We start from the raw sequence: 21,271 nt of genomic DNA, 5'->3' as shown, positions 1-21,271 counted from the left end.
AATATTTTACATTCAAATTCTTGCTTTATACACAAGAATTTTGTCTTAGGGTTGGATAATATAGAGATGAAAGATACATCCCCTGCCCTCAAGAAGCTCTTTGTTTAAATGGAAAAAAAATCGTCATCCAAAAGTGCCATGCCAAATGCTGGGTTAGAAGCAAAGAGTCTTAGAAGCAGTAAATGTTGAAAGTGAGTTTTTGAGATGATCAGAGTTGATGTGGTCAGGCAGCGAAGGGGTGTTTCCAAGGGAAGCAACAGCATGTGGGAAAGCACAGAAGAGTAAGATGGAAGCAGCTACATTTGATTTACTTTCTGTGAGTGTAAGTCCACGGGATCTTATATAAAGTTTCCAGTTCAGCTGAGAAATAGGTAATTTTTTGAATTACATATTGTTTTTGTTTTATATTGTTTTACAGCATGGCCTCACACCACTTTTGCTTGGTGTACATGGACAAAAACAGCAAGTGGTGAAATTTTTAATCAAGAAAAAAGCTAATTTAAGTGCACGTGACAGATGTGGAAGGTATAGTTATTTCTTTTAATCTGTGTGTTGTTCGAGATTGATAGCAGTCACTCAAGTCATAAATAATAAATTAGTAAGATTAAATTATACTTATTGGGACATAGTGATGAGTATCAACACAAATCAGTTAAGTAGAAAAACAATTATTTGGACTGGGCCACATGAAGAACAGTTTTAGTAGGATTCATCTTCTCTTATTGTATTGACTGATGTTATTTGTTGTATGATGTTTTTGGTTAGATGAGATTATGTTAGTTAAAGGGATTTCATGTTAATTTTATGAAATGTGAACTTTAGCTTTTAGTTTACTTTATGACCCAGTATTGAACTTCTTAACCTTTTCTAGTAGTTTTTAACCTCTGTGTCTTATATGCTTTTCTGCTAAATATGCTGCATGAAACCTAAATAGGAGTTGAAAATCCTTTTTTCTATTCAATGACTCTGCTTTAAGTTGCCTTGTTTGAAGAATATTAATGTTAGCTTATCCCTACTTGACAATTAATTGCTATTCCCACATACTGTGGGTCCAACAGCTTTTCCTTTTTTATTTCCAGTGTATTTTGATGGTTTTATTTTTAATTGGTATGGAGAGAGGGAGTGAAGATAGTTGTAAGTGGATACACTTTTCCTTTAATGAAGGCAAGCCGTAGGTGGGTGATAAAGAGAAAAGAGCTAGGCTTTGAATTCACACAAGACTGGGTTTAATCCCTAGCTTTCTTACTTGGTAAGTGTGTGACCTTGGGAATCTTATTTACCACCAAATGTGTTGTCATATATGAAAAGTAGGAGAATATATCCTTCAAATTGATTGTGCATAAGTAAGGAAGATATATATGGCATTTAATTCAGTGCCTAGCACATGCTTATTGGCATCATTAACTGAAACTCCTATGTCTATTCTTACCATTATTATTAATATTACTGCTTTCAGCAAGCAGAGAGGTCTTACTTATCTTACCCTCTAGCTGATTTTCTATTACAGCATATCAATCTAGGGAAGCTGTAAGGAAATTTTCACTTATAACTTTGTCCACTTCAGATAAGTGGCCCTAGCATTGTTTTTTGCCCATTGAAAGACTTTAAATTAATGTCTTCTACTTTCCAATACCTCACCGAGATAAGAGGTTTCCTTGTTGTCCCTTCTTTTAAACCTTGTTGGTATTTTACAAAGATGAACACTTAAGCACCCAAGTGCTTGTGTGTTTTAGTGCATGTAAATCTTTAATTCTGTATGGACAGGTAAGATGTTAAGTTGATAAAGTATATCAAATTAGCTTTTAAAATAAGTTTATTACAGTTCCTAAGGGAGAAATTATCTCTGTCATTTTAGAAATGCTCTCATACTTGCTGTATGTTGTGGATCAGCAAGTATAGTCAGCCTTCTACTCGAGCAAAATATTGATGTCTCTTCTAAAGATCTATCTGGACAGACAGCCAGAGACTATGCTGTTTCTAGTCATCATAATGTGTAAGTGTTTACATTAAAAGGTGAGTTAATGCTAAATTGAGGTTTAAAATAATTATAACAATAGCATCTTACATATCAGGTGAGATGTCATAGTGCGGTTCAGCTAGTTTTAGAGTGGCAGTCAGTTAGTCCCCTGCATCAGCCAGAAATAAAAAAAAAAGCAAGACGATTTAGAAGTACCAATGGATACAGGATTCTTTATCTCAGGACTTTTAAGACCTTGATACTTAGAGATCCCAACATTGTTCATTTCATCCAAGTATAACACCTATGGATGGGATTAAAAAACAGTGTCATATCTTTCATTTTTCTGTTTAGTTATTTGAGTCTTGAAATGTCCAGCTTAACAGAAAACCTTGTACTGTCTTCTGGAGACTATTTCCTACATACTCCTTGAATTTTTCAATAACTGAAGGGATTCACTAAATCCAAGGAAGACAGTCCCTTTTATCAAGTCAGAAGGAGGAGAATAAAAAGGACATTCCAGTCATTCTGATGTTTCCCTTGTTTCTGTTGCTGCGTTGTTGCCACTCAAACTGGTCCTGTTGCCTGGTAATGGTTGACCTTTGACACCAAGATGCCCTTACTGATTCAGATCCCTCAAGTCTTTAAGTTCCCATATCTATGCTTCTATGCTCAGCCATTGTTCCCAAAGCACCAGCACCCTGCTCTGGCAGCTGGGCATCCTGACTTGATCTGCAGACAAAGTGAGCAAAATGACACTTGCCCCCATATTCAGAACCTAATGTGGAAACCACATCTTAGCCAAGAATTAGCTGAGACCTTCATGGTACAAAATCCTTTGAGGCCGTTGTTGGTCTTTTCTCTGGCAGATATTAATTGGGCTTGTTCTAAAGGGTCAGAGGGGTTCAAATAATGTGACAGAAAGAGATCAGTGTTTGTTTCTTCTTCTTTGCTATCAGATCTGTACTGTGAGGCACCTTTATATTCTCTATAGAACCTTAGGCAGTAGAAAGTCCCATATGAACCTTCTCCAAGCAGTGGCTCCCAGTTGTGGTCGGCCCTTGAGTGATCTGTTTTACATGATAATGAAAATCGTCCAAGCTACTTTCATCTGTAACTCAAGATTTTAAAATATCTTCAAATTCTACCTCACAGGGAGCCATTGAAGAGAATTCTCAGAATCTCAAGTAGGTTAGTTGGACTTAACAGAACCAAGCCCTGTGCATGACTCATCACTAATCATGTGTAAAAATAGGGCTTTGTGCTTGCTTCCGCAGCACATATCCTAAAATGGGAACAATACAGAGAAAATTAGCATGGCTTCTGCATAAGGAAGCAGCACAAATTTTTGAAGCATTCCATAGTTTGGTCAGTCACTGGAAGGTCATTTGACTATTTGCTGACTAGCTCTGAGGAAACAGTGTGAATCAAAGCAAAAAATGGGTGCCACCAAAATATTGAAATTGTGATTTGTACTAAAAAAATAGTCATGTAAGATGGTCTATGAGGTGATTCAGAGCTGAATAATGTGTTTGGTGCAAAATATGTTGTTAGTGTGTATGTCAAAAATTAGAGAATGTCAACTTACAACTTCTTCATGGAAACTAAAAAACATATAGGTAGAGTTTTGGTCTCCATGTCAGGTGGAATTGAACATCAATATAAACCATTATCCTAAGAAACATCTGCTGGCTCAGAGTTGGAGTCGGTACAGAAGGATCACTGGTCCAAGCCAGGTCTTAACATCCATTGGTTTTTCTGCCGTTGGTGTGATTGGTCAACTCCGTAATAGTGGACACTCACATTATCTACTTTAATGAGATATTTATGAGTAAATTTAGTTACAAACTAAGACGTAGTTGAGATGCCCAGAATTATAAGCCCTAAGGAGCAGGAAAACTAAGAAGCAAAATTAAGACTTAATAACATTTGCTGAAAACTATAACATTTGCATATTAGAACCTATGAACAAAATATGCATTGGGTTTTATTTGGGATTCCAAGATAATTTTAGTTATAATGTTTAGGAACAGATTATTACTTTGCTTTACTATTTCTCTGAGCATTTAAAAAATGTTATCTTGTTAAATCTTTGTAACAACCTAGTGAAAGAAGGTAGCAGAGTCCTCACTTTGTTGAAGAAGATAAGCAAGTCATCCAAGAACAAATAGCAGCTGTTCATTATGGAGCTAGGACTTAAGCAGAGTTGGAACGCTTTCTATTATGTCATGCTAATGCAAGCTAATTTACTGGGTCACACTGCTCTCGATTTATGAGCATTTCACCCTACATTTTTGTCTTCTTTACTTAGAAGCTTCAAGAGAAGTTTGTAGAATGTACTCATAAGTGGATGGGATAATACTGTTAAGTTCTGATATTATGATATTGTTTGAAATACTCTAAGAATTTTACATTTGGTAAGTGTTTTACATCAGTATTAAAATAGTAATTTGGTTTATTACATTTTTATACATAGAATTTGCCAATTACTTTCTGACTACGAAGAAAAACAGATGCTAAAAATCTCTTCTGAAAACAGCAATCCAGGTAACCCTTGTGATAGTGAATTACTTTAGGTCAGTTGTCCCTGATCTTTTTGGTACCAGGGACCAGTTTTGTGGAAGACAGTCTTTCTATGGGCTGGGGGAAGGTGGGGATAGTTTCAGGATTATTCAGTCATGTTACATTTATTGTGCTACTTTATTTATATTATTATTACATTGTAATATATAATGAAATAATTATACAACTTACCATCATGTAGAATCTGTGGAAGATCTGAGGTTGTTTTTCTGCAACTAGATGGTCTCATCTGGGGGCAACATGAGACAGTGACAGATCATCAGGCATTAGATTCTCATAGGAAGCACACAACCTAGATCCCTCGGGTGGGCAGTTCACAACAGGGTTCATGCTCCAATGAGTATCTAGTGCTATCACTGATCTAGGAAGGGGCAGAGTTCAGACAATAATATGAGCCATTATTATTGGTTGGCTGTAAGTACAGGTGAAGCTTCCCTGGTTTGCTTACTGCTCACCTCTTCCTGTGTGGTGTGGTTCATAATAATCCATGGACTGCTACCGGTCTGTAGCATGGGAGTTGAGGACCCCTGCTCTGGGTGGTCCTACCATAGATAAAAAAGTAAAAGTAAGGAACTTTTGATCTCAAAAGAATGCTGAAGCAAAGTTATGTTACATATGCTTGTCCCAACAAGGTCTCACTATTACTGACTTCATTCCTCCTCATTTGAAGTTGGAAAGAGACACATTTACTTTGTTGGAGGAAGATGTGCTCTTCTACCTGCTGGTTAGTTGTCATGATAACAGCAATTTTGTTAGAACAAATGCTCTGCTACCATTTGCCAAAAGATTGTCATAATAAATATACAAATTTCTCAACTCTAGGCTCAGAAGATTATAATAAAATTAGAAAAATGTTTCACAATAACAAAAATGCTAGTATGCTACCTGGTTGTGGACACCTAATACATTGTATAACCCAAACGATATGAGAACACCTTTAATTTAGCCATCAATTTATCAAAGAACTTTTATAAGTTTGGTTTTATAAGTTGCAGGAGATAAAGATGAAGCAGATGTAGTTTTGATCCTTAAGGTGCTCATAATAGAGCTGTCTCTGTTTCATTTCTGTGCTTTTTCAATAGAATTTACAAAGAAAATATTTCCATTTATGTTTTCACTTCACTTAACAAATAACTATTGAATGTCTTTTAGATACTAAGCATTTTTCTAATGCAATAGAACACAATTAAAAATACAGACAGGAGTTTGTTATTATCATTGTCATTATTTTTTTATTTTACTACTTTATTCAGTTCTTACTGTGTGCTAGATGCCCACTGGAAGCTTATAATTTATTATATATTGATTATGTGCCAGACATAAGTGATGAGGAAGGAAAGTTTTGGTAAAAAAAAAAAAAAAAAAGTAGGTATGATTCAAGGGAAGCATGCAGAGTGAGAAGAATTTTTCTAGGTAAAGAAGCAGAAGAATAATGTTTGACAGAAGGAACATGCAACAAGATGGTGTGTTGGCCAGAAGGAACATCTAAGGAGATTGCCTGTTTGGCAGGAAGGGAAGCAAGTGCAAAAGACAAGATGCTTGAGTGAACTTTGCAGGGTTTCTGAGCAGTTCAGTTCTGCTAGCACCAAAAGTGTGAGATACCAGAGGTTGGGAATGAGGTGAATACTTAGGTAAGGCAAGTTTATGACAGACTTTTTAATACTACAGAAATGAGTAGATTTTATCCTGTGGGCCATGGGAAGTTTACCAGGTAGAATGCTTTGGACTGCAAATACTGATGAACAGTGGTGAAAACAGTAGGAACCAGAGTTGTTTTGTTTGTTCAGTGATATCCTAGGGATCCCTCTTGTCCCTCTTTCTGTGCTGTGGACAGTGTTTTATTCATGTCTCCTTTCATGATTGGGTAATCTGCAACAGCTCCAAACATCTTGTTCTCACAACACAACATCTCAAGGGCTTCTTTTCTTCACCTGTGTTTTCTAAACAGGGAGAAAACTTAGAAGTACACAAGGGGCTTCCTGTAACATTTCATTGGCTGTGTTACACTACCTGCTCATTCCCAAACCAGGCACTGGGAATGCAAATACGTGATTAGCTTAGAATTAACGTTTCCCTTTCTAAGGCTGAGGAGGGAGATTGGGATAATAAACACCCAATAGACTTGTGTTTCTTCTGCAAGAAAGAATAAGGAATGGCTATTGGTAGGGAGTCGACAATGTTTGCTGCAGGGGCTCATTGGAGACATGGGAGCAGGGGAGTCACAAGATTAGATGTGAGTATTAAGGCATTCTGGTTATGGTGTAAAATGGGTTAGCAAGCTTTTCCTGTAAAGGACCAGGTGGGAAATATTTTAGACTATGTGGTCTCTGTCATAACTTACCCCTGCTGTTGTCTGCTGGTGTAGAATGAAAGCCACCATGATTCTATGTAAGCAAACAGGCATGACTGAGCTCCTTTAAAACTTTATTTACAAACCATAAGGCAGATTTAATTTGGACTGTGGCCTATAGTTTCCTGGGATTGGTGGAAGGTTACCATGGAAAGAAACCAGGAGACAAAGGAAGCTTTTGCAATAGTCAGCTATAGTTTTCGTCACACGTCCTCGGACTAGTATCAATGTATTATAAGGTTTTCACCCATCCATGGTGGAATAAAGTTAGGAATCTCAGTTACTCATTTTAATATGTTGGTCTTTGTTTTTATGGTGTTATGCCTTTTTATTTGTTTTGCTTAATTTTTTCATGTAAGAACTAACATTAGTAGTTGACGGTTTTCTTTTAAATAGAAGCCATTTTGTAAAGTTTATGTTCCCAGTGGCAGTGGGAATATAAAGCAGAGGCAGAAGAGAGGTATAGTCCATATGATTTAGTGATAATTGAATGAGAAAGGCTTGGGGGACCGAGAGAAATGTCAGATGATTTACAGGTTTCCAGGTCGTACACTAGTATTTAACCTGGACATGAGGAAGGAGTAGGAAATTTTCTGGTGAATACAGAAGAGCAAAGAGCTGCAGGTCAGCAGGAATGACCATTTTTTTCCTATGCATGTTTAATGGAATATTCATGTAGTATATTTTGAGTAGGTAATTGGATAACCAGCATTTATATCTCACATCCTACTACTTTGACTCTCAGTAACAAGACTTATCAAAGATCAAAGAATCTGAAAGTTGATGAAACTGTCCATGTGTATCACCATCAGTGACCGAAAGTTGGCATCCACAGAACACAGAATTGGGATAGGTGAACTTAATAGATAAAGATGAATATCAGAATTGTGTTCCTCTTAGGGAATGATACTCTCCATGACCTGTGTGAGTCACGGCCGCCAGAAAAGAAAGAGAGCAAGGAGTGTATTAAAGAAGCACAGCAAATTCAGTCCTAGAGTGCCCTGCTTGACTTCAGTGGGGCATTTTTGTGTTCTTCCTTTAATAACAGCAACATATAAATAACAAAAAGAAGTAAGAGAAAGAGTGTTTTTTTATAGGCTAGTATTTAACGTAAACTTGAGAGTGAGTACCAAGATTATACTTAGAATTTACAGACCGGGTAGGAAGACGAGATAGAAATCTGAAGATTACTGACTCAAACACAGTGTAGTTTCATTGCTTTATTGTCACATCTCTGAATTCACAACTATGAATTATATTCGTATGCACTATAACTTTAGAAAGCACCTTCCCAAACCAAATATTAAGTGATTGATTATAATTTCTTTGACTTATTATAGAATTGACTTTCCAAGTGCTCATGAGAATTATTGAGAATTTGCTACATAGTAACATCTCAGCTGTGTCCACAAGAGCTATCTGTCACCTTGTCTTAATGACTATTGGCTCACTAGGAATATTGGTTTTGGCATTAAAATGATATTTTTCTAAATGCAGATAGGACCAGGGATCACTCTTGAACATTAATGTCCAAGCATCTTAAAATTACACATCAGGTTTCATAATCTGACTTCTGCCCCACTCTCCATCTTTAGCCCTTTTCCCTGTGCGCCCTTTCTCTGGCATTACTGAGTTGCTGGTAATGTCCTACTCACTCGTTCACTCTTTCAGGCCTCACTCCTGCTCTTGCTGCTGTGTGGAATGCTGTTACCCTTTCCTTCCCTCTACCACTTTTAATCTGGCTAGCCTCAATATTTCAGTCTGTGCTTGGGCATGTGTTCTAGAAAAGCCATCCCTGATATGCTTTATTTTCATTGTTTTTAAACCCTAATGCCTAGCATGTATGTAGCAGGACTCAATAAGAAATTTCTGAGTAAAATAAAGACTGTTTTTACAAAGATGATGTGCAAGACTGTTCTCTGCAGTCTTGGAGCAGAGGGGACAGATATGTGGGGGAATAACGTAGAGTTCAGGTGGTAAAGATGCAGTAGAAAAATCAGTGAAGTCAGAAGGCAGCCTCAAGAAGGAGGTACCTTTTTATCTGGGGAAAGACATGCAGAATCAAGGAAGACTTCACATATCATTGTTTTAAAAGATGAAAATAAGGCCAGTTGTTGTGTCTCACAACTGTAATCCCAGCATTTTGGGGGGCTGGAGGAGGTGGATCACAAGGTCAAAAGATCAGGAACATCCTGGCCAATCATGAAACATCATCTCTACTACAAATATGAAAAATAGCTGGGCATGATGGTGCATGCCTGTAATCCCAGCTTCTTGGGAGACTGAGACAGGAGAATCGCTTGAACCAGGGAGTCAGAGGTTGCAGTGAGCTGAGATTGTGCCACTGCACTCCAGCCTGGTGACAGAGAAAGACCCTGGCTCAAAAAAAAAAAAAAAAAAAAAAAAAAAAAAAAAAAAAAAAGAAGAAGAAGAAAAAAAAAAAAAAGAAAAGAAAAGAAATTTGTCAGAATAGTAGAGGAAACATTTTAGATATTAGGAAGACATTGTGCACTAATAAAGGTGTCAGTAGTAGTTTTGGAAATCATTTATAAGGTACTATTGTTGCAGAAAACAGTAGGCAGGAGAGACCCAGTGGGTGAAACAGGAGGATTTTATTTAGGTGCACACCGGTTCAGTGGATTTGCATCCAAATGCTGAGTCCTGAACAAAGACAGAGCCTAGCTTATAAAGGCAAGCTTACAGAAGCAGAACAAAGGCAGTTAATCATATAGTGATAGTTTTGCAACCTCAGCATAGCTTGTGACTTTGCAACTACATTGAAGGAAAAGAAGAACTTGCAAAATATATACATTTGTACAAATAGCTATGAGTAAATGCTGAGGGGAAGGGGAGACGGTAAAGGAATTTGTTTTCTGAACCTTGCTCTGGGATGTCTGGACCCATACCTGTGGGCTCTGGCTTCTTGGACAGGGTCAACACAACCTTACCTGGGCCCCGCCTGTTACTATCCTTAGAGTCAGAGTAGTTAAGTGCATGAAAACTTGTTTCTCTTTAAAACTAAATTTCCTTTTCATTACATTTACTGCTTCATGATTAGGAAGTGGAGAACAACATTCTGTGTTACCTTATTTTGTGAGTGAATCTCATCAGGCATCTCCCCAAGTGGTTTGTTGAAGTCTTAGAGAGTGATTTCCTAAGTAACTATTTCATGAAACACTAAACACTCAATTTATGAGATAAAATAAAATGTTGTCTTAAATCTATTTTTATAAAGGCAATAGTTTTTAACTGTTCTAAGTGGTTCATTTTAACTGAATATATGGATTTCTCAACAGAACAAGACTTAAAGCTGACATCAGAGGAAGAATCACAAAGGCTTAAAGGCAGTGAAAATAGCCAGCCAGAGGCATGGAAAATTTTACATTTAAATGTTTGATTTAATGTTGTTTTCTTTGCTTTAATAATATTAGGTAGTCCAAATGAAATTATCTTTCAGACTAGGTTTTGAGGATGAATAGATTCTTTTTTCTAAGAACTTTTTAATAGATTCATAAAATTTAATAAATTCAGCAACCTCATTAACAGAAGAATCAATAGATTCTAAGTTAGCATTTGAAACTTACCTTAAAAAACATAACCACTATAAATTTTAAAATACTCTTACTTTACAATATTCTTATTTAAAATATTCTTATCTGCCTTTTTGATTAGCTTATAGGTAATCTTTCCTTTTGGAATAGAGGCAAAAGAAATTCCAGAACTTTGTTCTTTTATTCTTACAACACCCTGACATGATAAAGAAAGTAACATCAATTATTGGATTATATTATTAAGCAATAGAATTATGAACAAAGTAACACTGATGGTCCCTGAGCTGGATTCGTGGTTGAAGAGTAATCACGGCCAGTGATTGAAAATCTGCAGTTTTATATTGCAGTCACTGATAGCAAGGTGAAAGATATATTCTGCCTTGTGATCTCTCATTGACCTCAGCGTTTCTCTTCAGGGAGGGAACCAGGTCATAAAAGCAACCCAAATGCCTATTACAAGAATCGTATCTTGCAGAGTGGGACCTTTGGTGTTAGTGCAGAAACACAATAACATTTGAACTTACTGCAGTTGCAGAAAATGAGTACAGATTATTAAAATTTTTATCCACTGTCATTAGTACACATTAGAATATATTAGAACTGGACTTAAGCAGATAAACTAGATACATAACACTATCATATTACGACATATAATTTCAATTAAAATTTAAGAATTTGCATTTCTTTCTGTTTGGTGTTGATTTCAGCTCCTAATAACTGAAAGCATGCCTACAATTCAGTTAGTAATCTGTAGAGGCTCACTGGTTAGGGTTTGGTGAGGTAAACTCTTTTCAAGTGAGGAAGACTTTGCAACACTACAAATCATCCGCTGATGCATTTTTGGCAGATTTAACACGTAATAAATTAAGTGGAGTCCAAACAAATGGTGACAAACTTAAGTTTGCTGGTTCATGTTTATCTTCTCCCGTTGGCTAAGGTGAATTATTTTTCTCATGTTAGTCAGAAGCCAGTGATGTGGCAGTAGCTGAACGTAGATTAAAAAGTTAATTTTTAATTTTAATTAATTATTTATTTTAACAGTTAAATTTTAATTTTAATTATTTTCTAATTTTTCATTGTCTATACTTGATTACTTAAAATAAAATTATTTTTAAAACATGCATTCCAAAAGAGGAAACATCACAGAAATACAACAAGCAAATTAACCTTCTATTTTTGCATTTGCAGGAAATGTCTCAAGAACCAGAAATAAACAAGGATTGTGATAGAGAGGTATACCATTATATTCAAATGTTTCTGTTGAATTAGATTTTTACATTATGTTGTTTAATAAAGTGTTGTAAGTATAGGCACACATGATCCTATCATGTAAGTAGCATAAATCATCAGTGAAAAATTTAATATTTAACTCAGAAAGAATTCTGTAGATTGAGTTTTAAAGAGATACAAACCCTAGAAATATTCTTTCATTATTATGGAATAATCCTGAATGGTGCCGTAAAGTGCTAGGTCATGCGACTTTAGGAGCTTTGGATCAATCATTTTATCTTTCTTGGTTTTAGTCTGATTATCAATAGTTAATGTGGCTAAAGAAGATAATTTCTTATTCTGTGTATCTTCCAGCTAGAAAACTGTACGGCTATCGAATGTGAAATTTGGGGAACATCGTATTTTCTGGGCATCCACGCTTGTACCTCAGCAGTTTCACTCTGCTCCTTGTGTTGTGGCGAACTTTGGTTCCCATGTTTCAGTGAGAACCATCATGTTTTTGATATCCCAGGGACCAAATGAAAAAAAATGATCAAAGGCAGTGGGGGAGAAGAATATCTCAGTGCAGAAAAGTGCAATCTTCCTTTCTATTCCTGAAGCCCCACAGTGTCTCATCCTCTAAATCTGACTGCTTAATGTGAGATCTAGGTGGTAAAGACAGAAGAAGACACATTTTGCATCTTTGTCTTTTTATTTGTGTGTTCCCACGAGTCAAATGGGATAAATACATATATAAGATTCTGAAGAGTCATTGGGAATAAAAGCACAAAATGAAGGAGGGCCCTTTTTGAATTTTGAAAAATTCTGTTTTATTCAGTCAAGCAGAAATGAAGCAAACTTTACAATGATATGATAATTACATCTTAAAATTAGAGGGTAATTGTTCTGTATATATGATCAAACTTAAGTGTGAAATATTTTTAATGACTACAATAATGACAAACTGAGTCAATTGATAAAATCAATCAAAAAGGTTCTTTTTATTCAATAAAGTGAATATCCTTAATATCAAACTTCCACTCAAGGCTGAAGAAGACATGAAGAAGCACGGAAGTAATAATATGGGATTACCAGAAAACCTGACTAATGATGCCACTGCTGGCAATGGTGATGATGGATTAATTCCACAAAGCAAGAGCAGAACACCTGAAAGTCAGCAATTTCCTGACACTGAGAATGAAGAGTATCACAGGTAAGCCTATGACAACATTTAATAGGAGACAGCCATATGCTGTCAAACTAATCCTAATTTGGGCTAATATTCATGATTAAAAATTTTATATTTTTCCTAGGATATTCAGCCTTGCCTGGTAATCAGAAAAATGAAAATCAGCAAAAAATGAGTTACCATTTTTTCCAGTCATTAATTTATTTGAAAAATAACGAGTATTGGCAAATGTGAGGGGAAAGGAATTTCTTTACATTTTAGTGAACTTTTATTTTAGCTTCAGAGGTACATGTGCAGTTTGTTATATAGGTAAACTGTATCATGGAAGTTTGGGCTACAGATTATTTCATCAGCCACATAATAAGCAAAATACCCAAAAGGTAGTTTTTTGGTCGTCTCCCTCCAGCCATGCTCCACCCTCAAGTAGACCCTTTTGCCTGTTATTCTCCTCTTTGTGTCCATGAGTTCTCATTGTTTAGTTTCCACTAAATGAGTAAGAATATGTGGCATTTGATTTTCTGTTTCTGCATTAGTTTGCTTAGAATAGTGGCCGCCAGCTCCATCTGTGTTGCTGCAAAGTAAATGGTCTCATTGAAAAAGACATGTCGTACACTGTTGGTAAATGCATTTCGAACATTAATTGAGTAGCATATTCACACACACATATATAACATAGTAAGGTTATATATGTATGTTAAGGATACTTGTATAGATTAGTTACGTATATACTTACATATAAGAACATTTATTACAGCATCATTATATCAAAAGATGGATCCTTATCAGTAGGAATTTATCATTATTAAAAGTAAATCCTTACCAATAGGAAATAGCTCAATTTTCATTCCCAGAAAATAATGTAGTATGGAACCATTTTTTACAAATGAGGTTAGAGCTAGAGTATACGGATTATTTCACAATTAAAATGTATTTAAAACCTTTACTTTGATAACACATCTTAAGATAATTTTGTTAGAATTCTTGTAATATCTGCTGTGTTGCAAATGGAAGCTGCATGCTCCATTGACACTGTACCTTGATTGCTAGTTATTAAATTTTTGTTGTCAGTGCCTGAGTGCTGAAATATTGGATCTTCAATCTGAATATTGCCAAGGGATTGTATGGGAATCTATATTTAATATAAACATTTCAGTATATTGGGTAAAACTTTTATTAAAATGTATCAAAGGATCTTTCATCTACTAAACCAGAATTTGGTCAGATTTTTCTGCAAAGAGTCAGTTAGTAAATATTTTAGGCTTTGCAGACTGCATATATATTTTTGAGACAGGGTCTCTGTTGTCCAGGCTGGAGTGCGGTTTTGTGATCATGGCTCACTGCAGCCTCCACTTTCTGGGCTCTAGTGATCCTCCCACCTCAGCCTCTCTGCTAGCTGGGACCACAGGTGTGCAACATCACACCCAGCTAATTGACTCTGTGAACTGTAGAGTGAATAAGCATGGCTGGGTTCCAAGATACTTGACTTACAAAAACAGGCAGTGGGATTTGGCCCACAGGTGCTAATGTGCTGACCTTGTGCTAAAAGGAAGGTGCTACTAATGCAGTAACTCTTATTCATAAAAGTGTCCGGCATGTGTGACATTATCCTTCCTTTTAGAAAAGGATATATTTCAGTATTCACCACACCACATTTTTCCACAGTGACTTCATATAATTTTTAAAATTTCATTTATAACATAAGACTATTTTCTGCATTTCTGCCATTTTATTCCTGTTAATAGAACTCAGTAGTTTACTGTGATCAATTACTTTGTATATTTGATGAGTATCAACTGTTCTAGAATTGGCTGATTTTTATCAAGCCAGAAATACTCTCCTTGAAACGTTTAGTGTTTCTTGGTCTTTATGTATAAGCATGAACAAAGTGATATTCAGCTTATGGAATCTAGAATTGTTTAAGGTGACTTTTAGTTCTATACTTTTAAGAATTTAACACCTCAGTCTGGCATTTTTAATGCCACATGTGTATAATTTTATAACTTTTAAAATATATAATAGTTATGTAAAATTTGAAGACTACACCTGTTATATAAAATTTGAAATTAATTGTCTATTATTTTCCATGACTGTGGAAGAAAATAACAACATTCTCAGCCATGACTTCTAAGTATGATGTCCTTAAAAGAACATGTCTACACTCATGAACTCAATTTTCTTTTCATTCTCTCTTGATCTCACACCAGTAAGTCTTCAGTTTCAGTACTCCTCCAACGTTGTTTTTCCTCAAAATTATCACTAATTTTTTTCTGTAATAAATCTAGGCATTTTTCGTACACTTCATTTTATTTAATCTGTTAGCAGAATTTGAGCCAATGGAGGACATCTCCTCTCTAACAGCGTCTTCAACTTGGCTTTCAGGACCTCAGTCCCTCAGGCTTTTCCTCCTGCCTTTCTAATCCATTCATCATGGCCTCTTTTGCTTGCTCCTCCTCATCTTTCTCCATTTGGACATTGTTTTTTCCGAGGGCTCAGTCCTCAATCTTCTCTCTCATGACTTTTTCTTTTTTTGAGACAGAGTTTCACTCTGTCACCCAGGCTGGAGTTCAGTGGTGTGATCTCGGCTCACTGCAACCTCCACCTCCTGGGTTCAAGTGATTCTCCTGCCTCAGCCTCCTGAGTAGCTGGCATTACAGGTTTGTGCCACCATGCTCGGCTAATTTTTGTATTTTTAGTAGAGACAGCATTTCCCTATGTTGGCCAGCCTGGTCTCAAACTCCTGACCTCAGGTGATCTCTCTGCCTTGGCCTCACAAAGTGTTGGGGTTGCAAGTATGAGCCACTGCACCCAGCCCCTCGTGACTTTTTCTACCGTGTATATGCTAGTGATTTCCAAATGTATGTCTCTGGCTCAGATCTCTCTCCCTAATTCCAGATTTCCATATGAGCCTGCCTACTTGATATCTCTATTTGGTTAGCTATTGGGTATCACACACTTGTCAGACCCAAAATTGGGCTACTAATGGCCTTCCTGAAATCTACCCCTCATGTATTCTTTCCTACTTTGGTTAAGGGAAACTCTTCCAGTTGCTCTGCCAAAAATCTCGTTGTCATTCTTGACTCATCTCTCTCTCCGTCTCTCACACCTTACATCTATTCTCTCAGTAAATCTTGTCAGGTCTGTCTGAAGAATATGTCCAGAAGCCAGTCATATCTTCTACATCTGAGCCACCCTCATCTGCAGTCTACATGAGTGTCATAGACTGGTAATTGATAGTCCTGGCTTTTAAAAACTTCCCTTTTCATCAATTCTTAACTCAGTGGATGTACCTAAAATATAAGTCAAATTGTGTCAGTCCTGTGCCCCAGCCCTTCTGATTGCCTCCCATTTCACTCTGAGTATGTATCAAATTTCCTCCTAATTATCTCCCTTGCTCTGCTTTAGCCACACTGAACTTCTTGCCATCCCTTCTCTACCCCTAGTGCTTAAAGACTCCAAGCACACCTCTGTACTTGGCAGTTCCCTCTGTCCGGAATGCTTTTTCCACGGATATCCTCCTAGCTTACTCTTTCCATTCCTTCAGTTCTTTATTTAAAACCTCCTTTCTGCTAAGAAGTAGAAAAAGGGTAAAAAGAAACACATTATGGAACAACCACTTTCTGAGGAAGAACCATGTACTACCCAGATGCGTCATGCTTAAGATTCAACTGGGAGTGTACCAGGGAGGCTCTCTAATGTAACCAAGGGAAGGTTCAATGAAACAAAGTGATTTATCATCTCTAACTTCAAATCCATTTGTATCTTGACATCAACACTCTTAACCTTATATCATCATTTCTTAGAGTCTTTGATATACAAATAAAAGGTTTTTTGTATTAGAAAGAAAGAAATCCCCTTTCTCAGCAGAGACTTTTCTGACCATCCCAACTTTCCTACCACCCTCCCCATCAAACACATAAACGTTTCATTTTCCTGCTTTAGTTTTTCTCCTCTAACATACTGTATCTTTTGTCTTCTCTGTCTGTTGTTATTGTGTGTTTATCTCACTCTCATGAATAAGGATTTTATTTTTCACTACTGTATCCTCACTGCCTAGAAAAAGGCCTAGCGTATTGGATGTAGCTACCTAATAAATCGTTATTAAATGAGTGAATGGAGTTTATCCTGGGTATTTGTTTGATTGATTCTCACTTTAAAATTTTGACATGGGTCATTCTATTAGTTTTGTCTGGTAATTATATGCATTTTAATTATTGTTTTGGCTTTTTATAATAAGCTACATTCTTTATATTAATTTTTTTATTTAGGGAGAAAAGCCCAATATTGTGGTTATTCATTATTTATTCTTTTATTTGTAATCATAATTGTAATTATGGTAAACTGAGTCAGAGGAATTGCAAACTTTACTAGTATTTTATTTGATTTGATTTTTGAGATAGAGTCTCACTCTATCACCCAGGCTGGAGTGCAGTGGTGGGGTCTCAGTTCACTGCACCCTCCGCCTCCTGGGTTCATGTATTTCTCCTGCCTTAGTCTCCTGAGGAGCTGGGATTACAGCGCCATGCCACCACACCTGGCTAATTTGTGTATTTTTAGTAGAGACTACTAATTTCACCTTGTTGGGCAGGCTGGTCTCGAACTCTTTACCTCAGGTGATCCACCCACTTTGGCCCTTCAAAGTGCTAGGATTACAGGCATGAGCCACTGCACCTGGCCACCTGCTTTAAAAAAAAAAAAAATTGGGGTGGCACATTTAATGAACTTACAAATTCTTTTCAAGGGATTATGAACCTTTGGTATTTGAAATAAAATGAGAGAGTTGGAAATTTTTTGCTTCCTATAGTAAGAGGAATACTGCTCCGGCACTGGCTATTCTGATGGAGCAGGTGCTGCTGCTTGGCTGTATTTCAGAAGCAAGCTGCTCACATCTGTATTGGTTGGTGAGCAAGACCAGTGGTCATTGATTGGTTGATTAGATTTCAAACTGGCTCTGGGTGGCTTCTTGTTACCATTGGTACAGGTCATTTCTTTCCTAAGTTATACTCAACTTTAACTAACATTTTCTGTTTAAAAGTTGCCTTCAATTAACTATGTTCAAAATGAAACTATTTTGTATTCCAGAATTTTAGACCTCATTTTAAAATTGTGGTCACGATGAATTGGTTAATAATAGCTCTCAGGAAGATCTATTTACATTTTTTAAAATACATATTTCTTTGCATAATTTATTCCTTAAAATTAATTGCCTTGTTTCTGTTATTGGTATTTCTAGAAGCTTTTGTTCAAGTCCTAACATAAACTCCAGTAGGAGATTTTAGTCTCTTTGTCAGTTAATATATGTATATGGTAGTGATATTCTCTTTTTAAATTCCTTTTCTTGTTCACTGTCTTCTCTGTACAATAACAGTAATATTCTTATGCATTTTTACCTCATTAAAAATAATTACAGTTTTCAGGTCATGTGATGCCAACATGTTTGTTCCTTTTGCTTGGTGTGTGTGCTGCTATTCAGGCTCTGTTGTGGTTCTACATGAATGGCAGCTTTTTAAAATAACTCTGTGAAGAATGACATTGGTACTTGGATAGAAATTGTATTGGATCTGTAGACTTCTTTGGGCACTATGATCATTTTCACAATATCAATGCTTTCAGTCCAGGAACATAGGATGTATGTTCATTTATTTGTGTCATCTCTGATTTTCTTCATTGGTGTTTTCCAGTTATCCTTTTATAGTTGACTCACCTCCTTCGTTACGTTATTTTCCTAGGTATTTTACTCTTTTGCAGCCATTGTCAAAGGGACTGGGTTCTTGACGTGACTCGCAACTTGGTTGTAGGTAGTGTATAGTGGTACTACTCATTGGTATTTGTACATTTTGTAGCCTCTGAGACTTTACTGAATTCATTTATCAAGTCTAGGAGTGTTTTGTAGGAGTCTTTAGGGTTTTCTAGGGATAAGATCATATCATTGGTGAAGAGATAATTTGACTTTCTTTTTTCCAATTTGGATGTCCTTTATTTCTCTTGCCCAATTGCTCTGCCTAGGACTTCCCAGTTTTATTCTTAACATGCATGAAATAAAAGTAAAATCAAAAGTGATTAATGATTACTTTATTTCACATCTCTGTCACATACACAGATAAAATTAATTCAAAGTTGTATGTTAAAAACACAATATTAGACCCTGTCTTGTTCCAAAAGGAATTTCTGAGTTGTCTATAAAATACAGAGGAATCAAGAATATAAGTGGAAAGTGTTTCCCAAAAATAAATATAAAAAGTATGGGTTAACACAGGGCTTCCCAATCCCCAGGCCATGGACCAGTACCAGTCCCTGGACTGTTAGGACCTGGACCACAGAGCAGGAGGCTAGTGGCAGGTGAGCAAGCAAAGTTACATCTGTTTAAAGCCACTCTCTGTCACTCACATTACTGCCTGAGCTCCTCTTCCTGTCAGATCAGTGGTGGCATTGGATTGTCATAGTAGTGTGACTCAAACCCTGTTGTAAGCTGCTTACACAGGGTATCTAGGTTGTTCACTCCTTATGAGAATCTAATGCTTTATGATCTGTCACCATCTACTGTCACCCCCAGATGGGACCATCTAGTTGCAGGAAAACAAGCTGAGGCTCCCACTGATTCTACATTATGGTGAGCTATGTAATTATTTCATTATATATAAGTAATAATAGAAATAATATGCACAATGAATGTTATGTGCTTGAATCATCCTGCAACCATCCCCCAACTCAGGTCTACAGAAAAATTACCTTCCACAAAACCAGTCCCTGGTGCCAACATGGTTGGGGAGAGCTGGGTTAAGAGATGTGAGACCCCTTTGCCTTGTCTTGGATTAATGTGCAGATATGCATTGTGTGAATGACATCTGATGGCACCATGTTGCCCTGTAGATCATTTTAGGGACACCTCCAGTATTTCATGAAAATCAAAATTTCTTCTAGTGATGAACAAAATGATACCCAGAAGCAAGTTTCGGAAGAACAGAATGCTGGAATATCACAAGAGATTCTGACTGGTAAAAAAGAGCAGATGGAAGTGGCTGAAAAGAAAATGAATTCTGAGGTATTTTCTTTAGTCATTTTCAAATGTTTTAATATGTGTATTTATTTAAAAGACAACTTTATGTATTTTGGAAAGCACACAGGATTTTTAAAACAGAAGTGCAATGTTTAGATGCCTACATGTACATTGTGGAAGGGTACAATGCTTAAACAGTTATGAATAAATGCAATTCTTATAACTGACTGTAAAAATATTAGAAAAGTAGTATATTGATAAAACTTTCTTCAGAAAAAGGAACTTAAAGAACTTTAAGAAATTGCTTCTGTCCAAATATATGCATAGCTAAGGTTCTTACAATGGTGTGGTTGATAGATTAGATATCAGAGAATAAACCCAATTTTAAAAATATACTCAAGCCTATTAATCTTATATTTTATGCATTTGTGTTTTTTATAATTCAGAGAAAGGCTTTTCCAATTCTGAAATTCTAAAAATCCTCTAGTGACTTATTTTTCATGGTCTTTAAATAAGTATTTCAACTTTTTGGAATTTACACATTTTTAGATTTGAAGTTTTGTCCAACTTTTTTCCAGTTAAATATCCACTATGGGAATTCTTTCCTTATACAAATATAAATGTCATACTTTAATTTCAGAAGAAATCATGATATGTCATTCTCTTGAGTGCTAATTAAAAGTTCCCTTTGTTTACTTAGGTTTCTCTTACCAATAAGAAAGAAAAAGATCTCTTGCATGAAAATCGCATGTTGCAGGAAGAAATTGCCATGCTGAGACTGAAAGTAGACAAAATAAAAGAGCAGAGCCAGCTAAGGGAAAAGAAACTTTTGGAGGAAATTCAAAGTGTGAAAGCAAAGAATGATAAACTTCTAAAGGCTGTAAAATTAAGGGAGGATCATTAACAAAAGTCAGCATTTAAGTACAGTGGACAGCTTAGCATTTTGACAACTGAGAATAATGATAAACTTCTTAAGGCTGTAAAATTGAATGAGGAAGCATGAGTAAAAATCAGTATTTCAGTAGAGTGGACAGCTTAGCATTTTGACCACTGAGAACGCTCAGTTCTGAACTGCAGAATGTAAGACACAGCTAGGAAACACTGGAAATGGAAATCCTATCATGTCGTTTTAGACTGACTACTGCCCTACATGACTGTGATCAATGTCAAATAGATGAAAGAGACTTCTTTACAGAGAACAAACATGAACAGGTTTATTTACAGGAAAAAAATGAATTCTCATATATCTAACCTAAAAGATAACAGTGAGATTCTTTCTGAACAACTCTAATGTTGACAGCAAAATTAACAGCCTAAACATTAAGCTGCATCACACAGGATAAACTCTGAGAGACAAGATGGGGCAGGCCCCCATCTTTCCTGTTCAGACAACTTAGTCATTCTAGTGTGTGGGCTTTGGAGACTACAAACCCATCAA

At 36.3% G+C, this 21,271-nt stretch overlaps 1 protein-coding gene and 1 non-coding gene across 4 annotated transcripts in view; both read left to right on the top strand.

Moving 5' to 3' along the window:
* Positions 1-20,836, top strand: part of LOC135965572 (POTE ankyrin domain family member B-like) — a 28,887-nt gene extending 8,051 nt beyond the window's left edge. For 2 of the 3 annotated variants that reach the window (XM_065522631.1, XM_065522630.1), the window contains exons 5-13: positions 419-525; positions 1,856-1,993; positions 4,434-4,504; positions 10,187-10,257; positions 11,630-11,674; positions 12,697-12,863; positions 19,758-19,878; positions 20,534-20,680; positions 20,789-20,836. In XM_065522631.1, coding sequence (XP_065378703.1) covers positions 419-525; positions 1,856-1,993; positions 4,434-4,504; positions 10,187-10,257; positions 11,630-11,674; positions 12,697-12,863; positions 19,758-19,878; positions 20,534-20,680; positions 20,789-20,836 — 915 coding nt within the window. Of the gene's footprint in view, positions 1-418; positions 526-1,855; positions 1,994-4,433; positions 4,505-10,186; positions 10,258-11,629; positions 11,675-12,696; positions 12,864-19,757; positions 19,879-20,533; positions 20,711-20,788 lie in introns of all 3 variants that reach the window. The other variant, XM_065522629.1, reaches the window with a different exon arrangement.
* Positions 3,219-3,325, top strand: LOC135965786 (U6 spliceosomal RNA). The gene has a single exon (XR_010578899.1). It is a non-coding gene; the product is annotated as a U6 spliceosomal RNA (small nuclear RNA).
* Positions 20,837-21,271: the final 435 nt, after the last annotated feature.

The sequence above is a fragment of the Macaca fascicularis genome, chromosome 10 (genome assembly GCF_037993035.2).
Source record: "Macaca fascicularis isolate 582-1 chromosome 10, T2T-MFA8v1.1".
Taxonomy (NCBI): domain Eukaryota; kingdom Metazoa; phylum Chordata; class Mammalia; order Primates; family Cercopithecidae; genus Macaca; species Macaca fascicularis.
The sequence above is the reverse complement of the archived record's forward strand: the minus strand, read 5'-3'. Positions and strand labels throughout refer to the sequence as shown.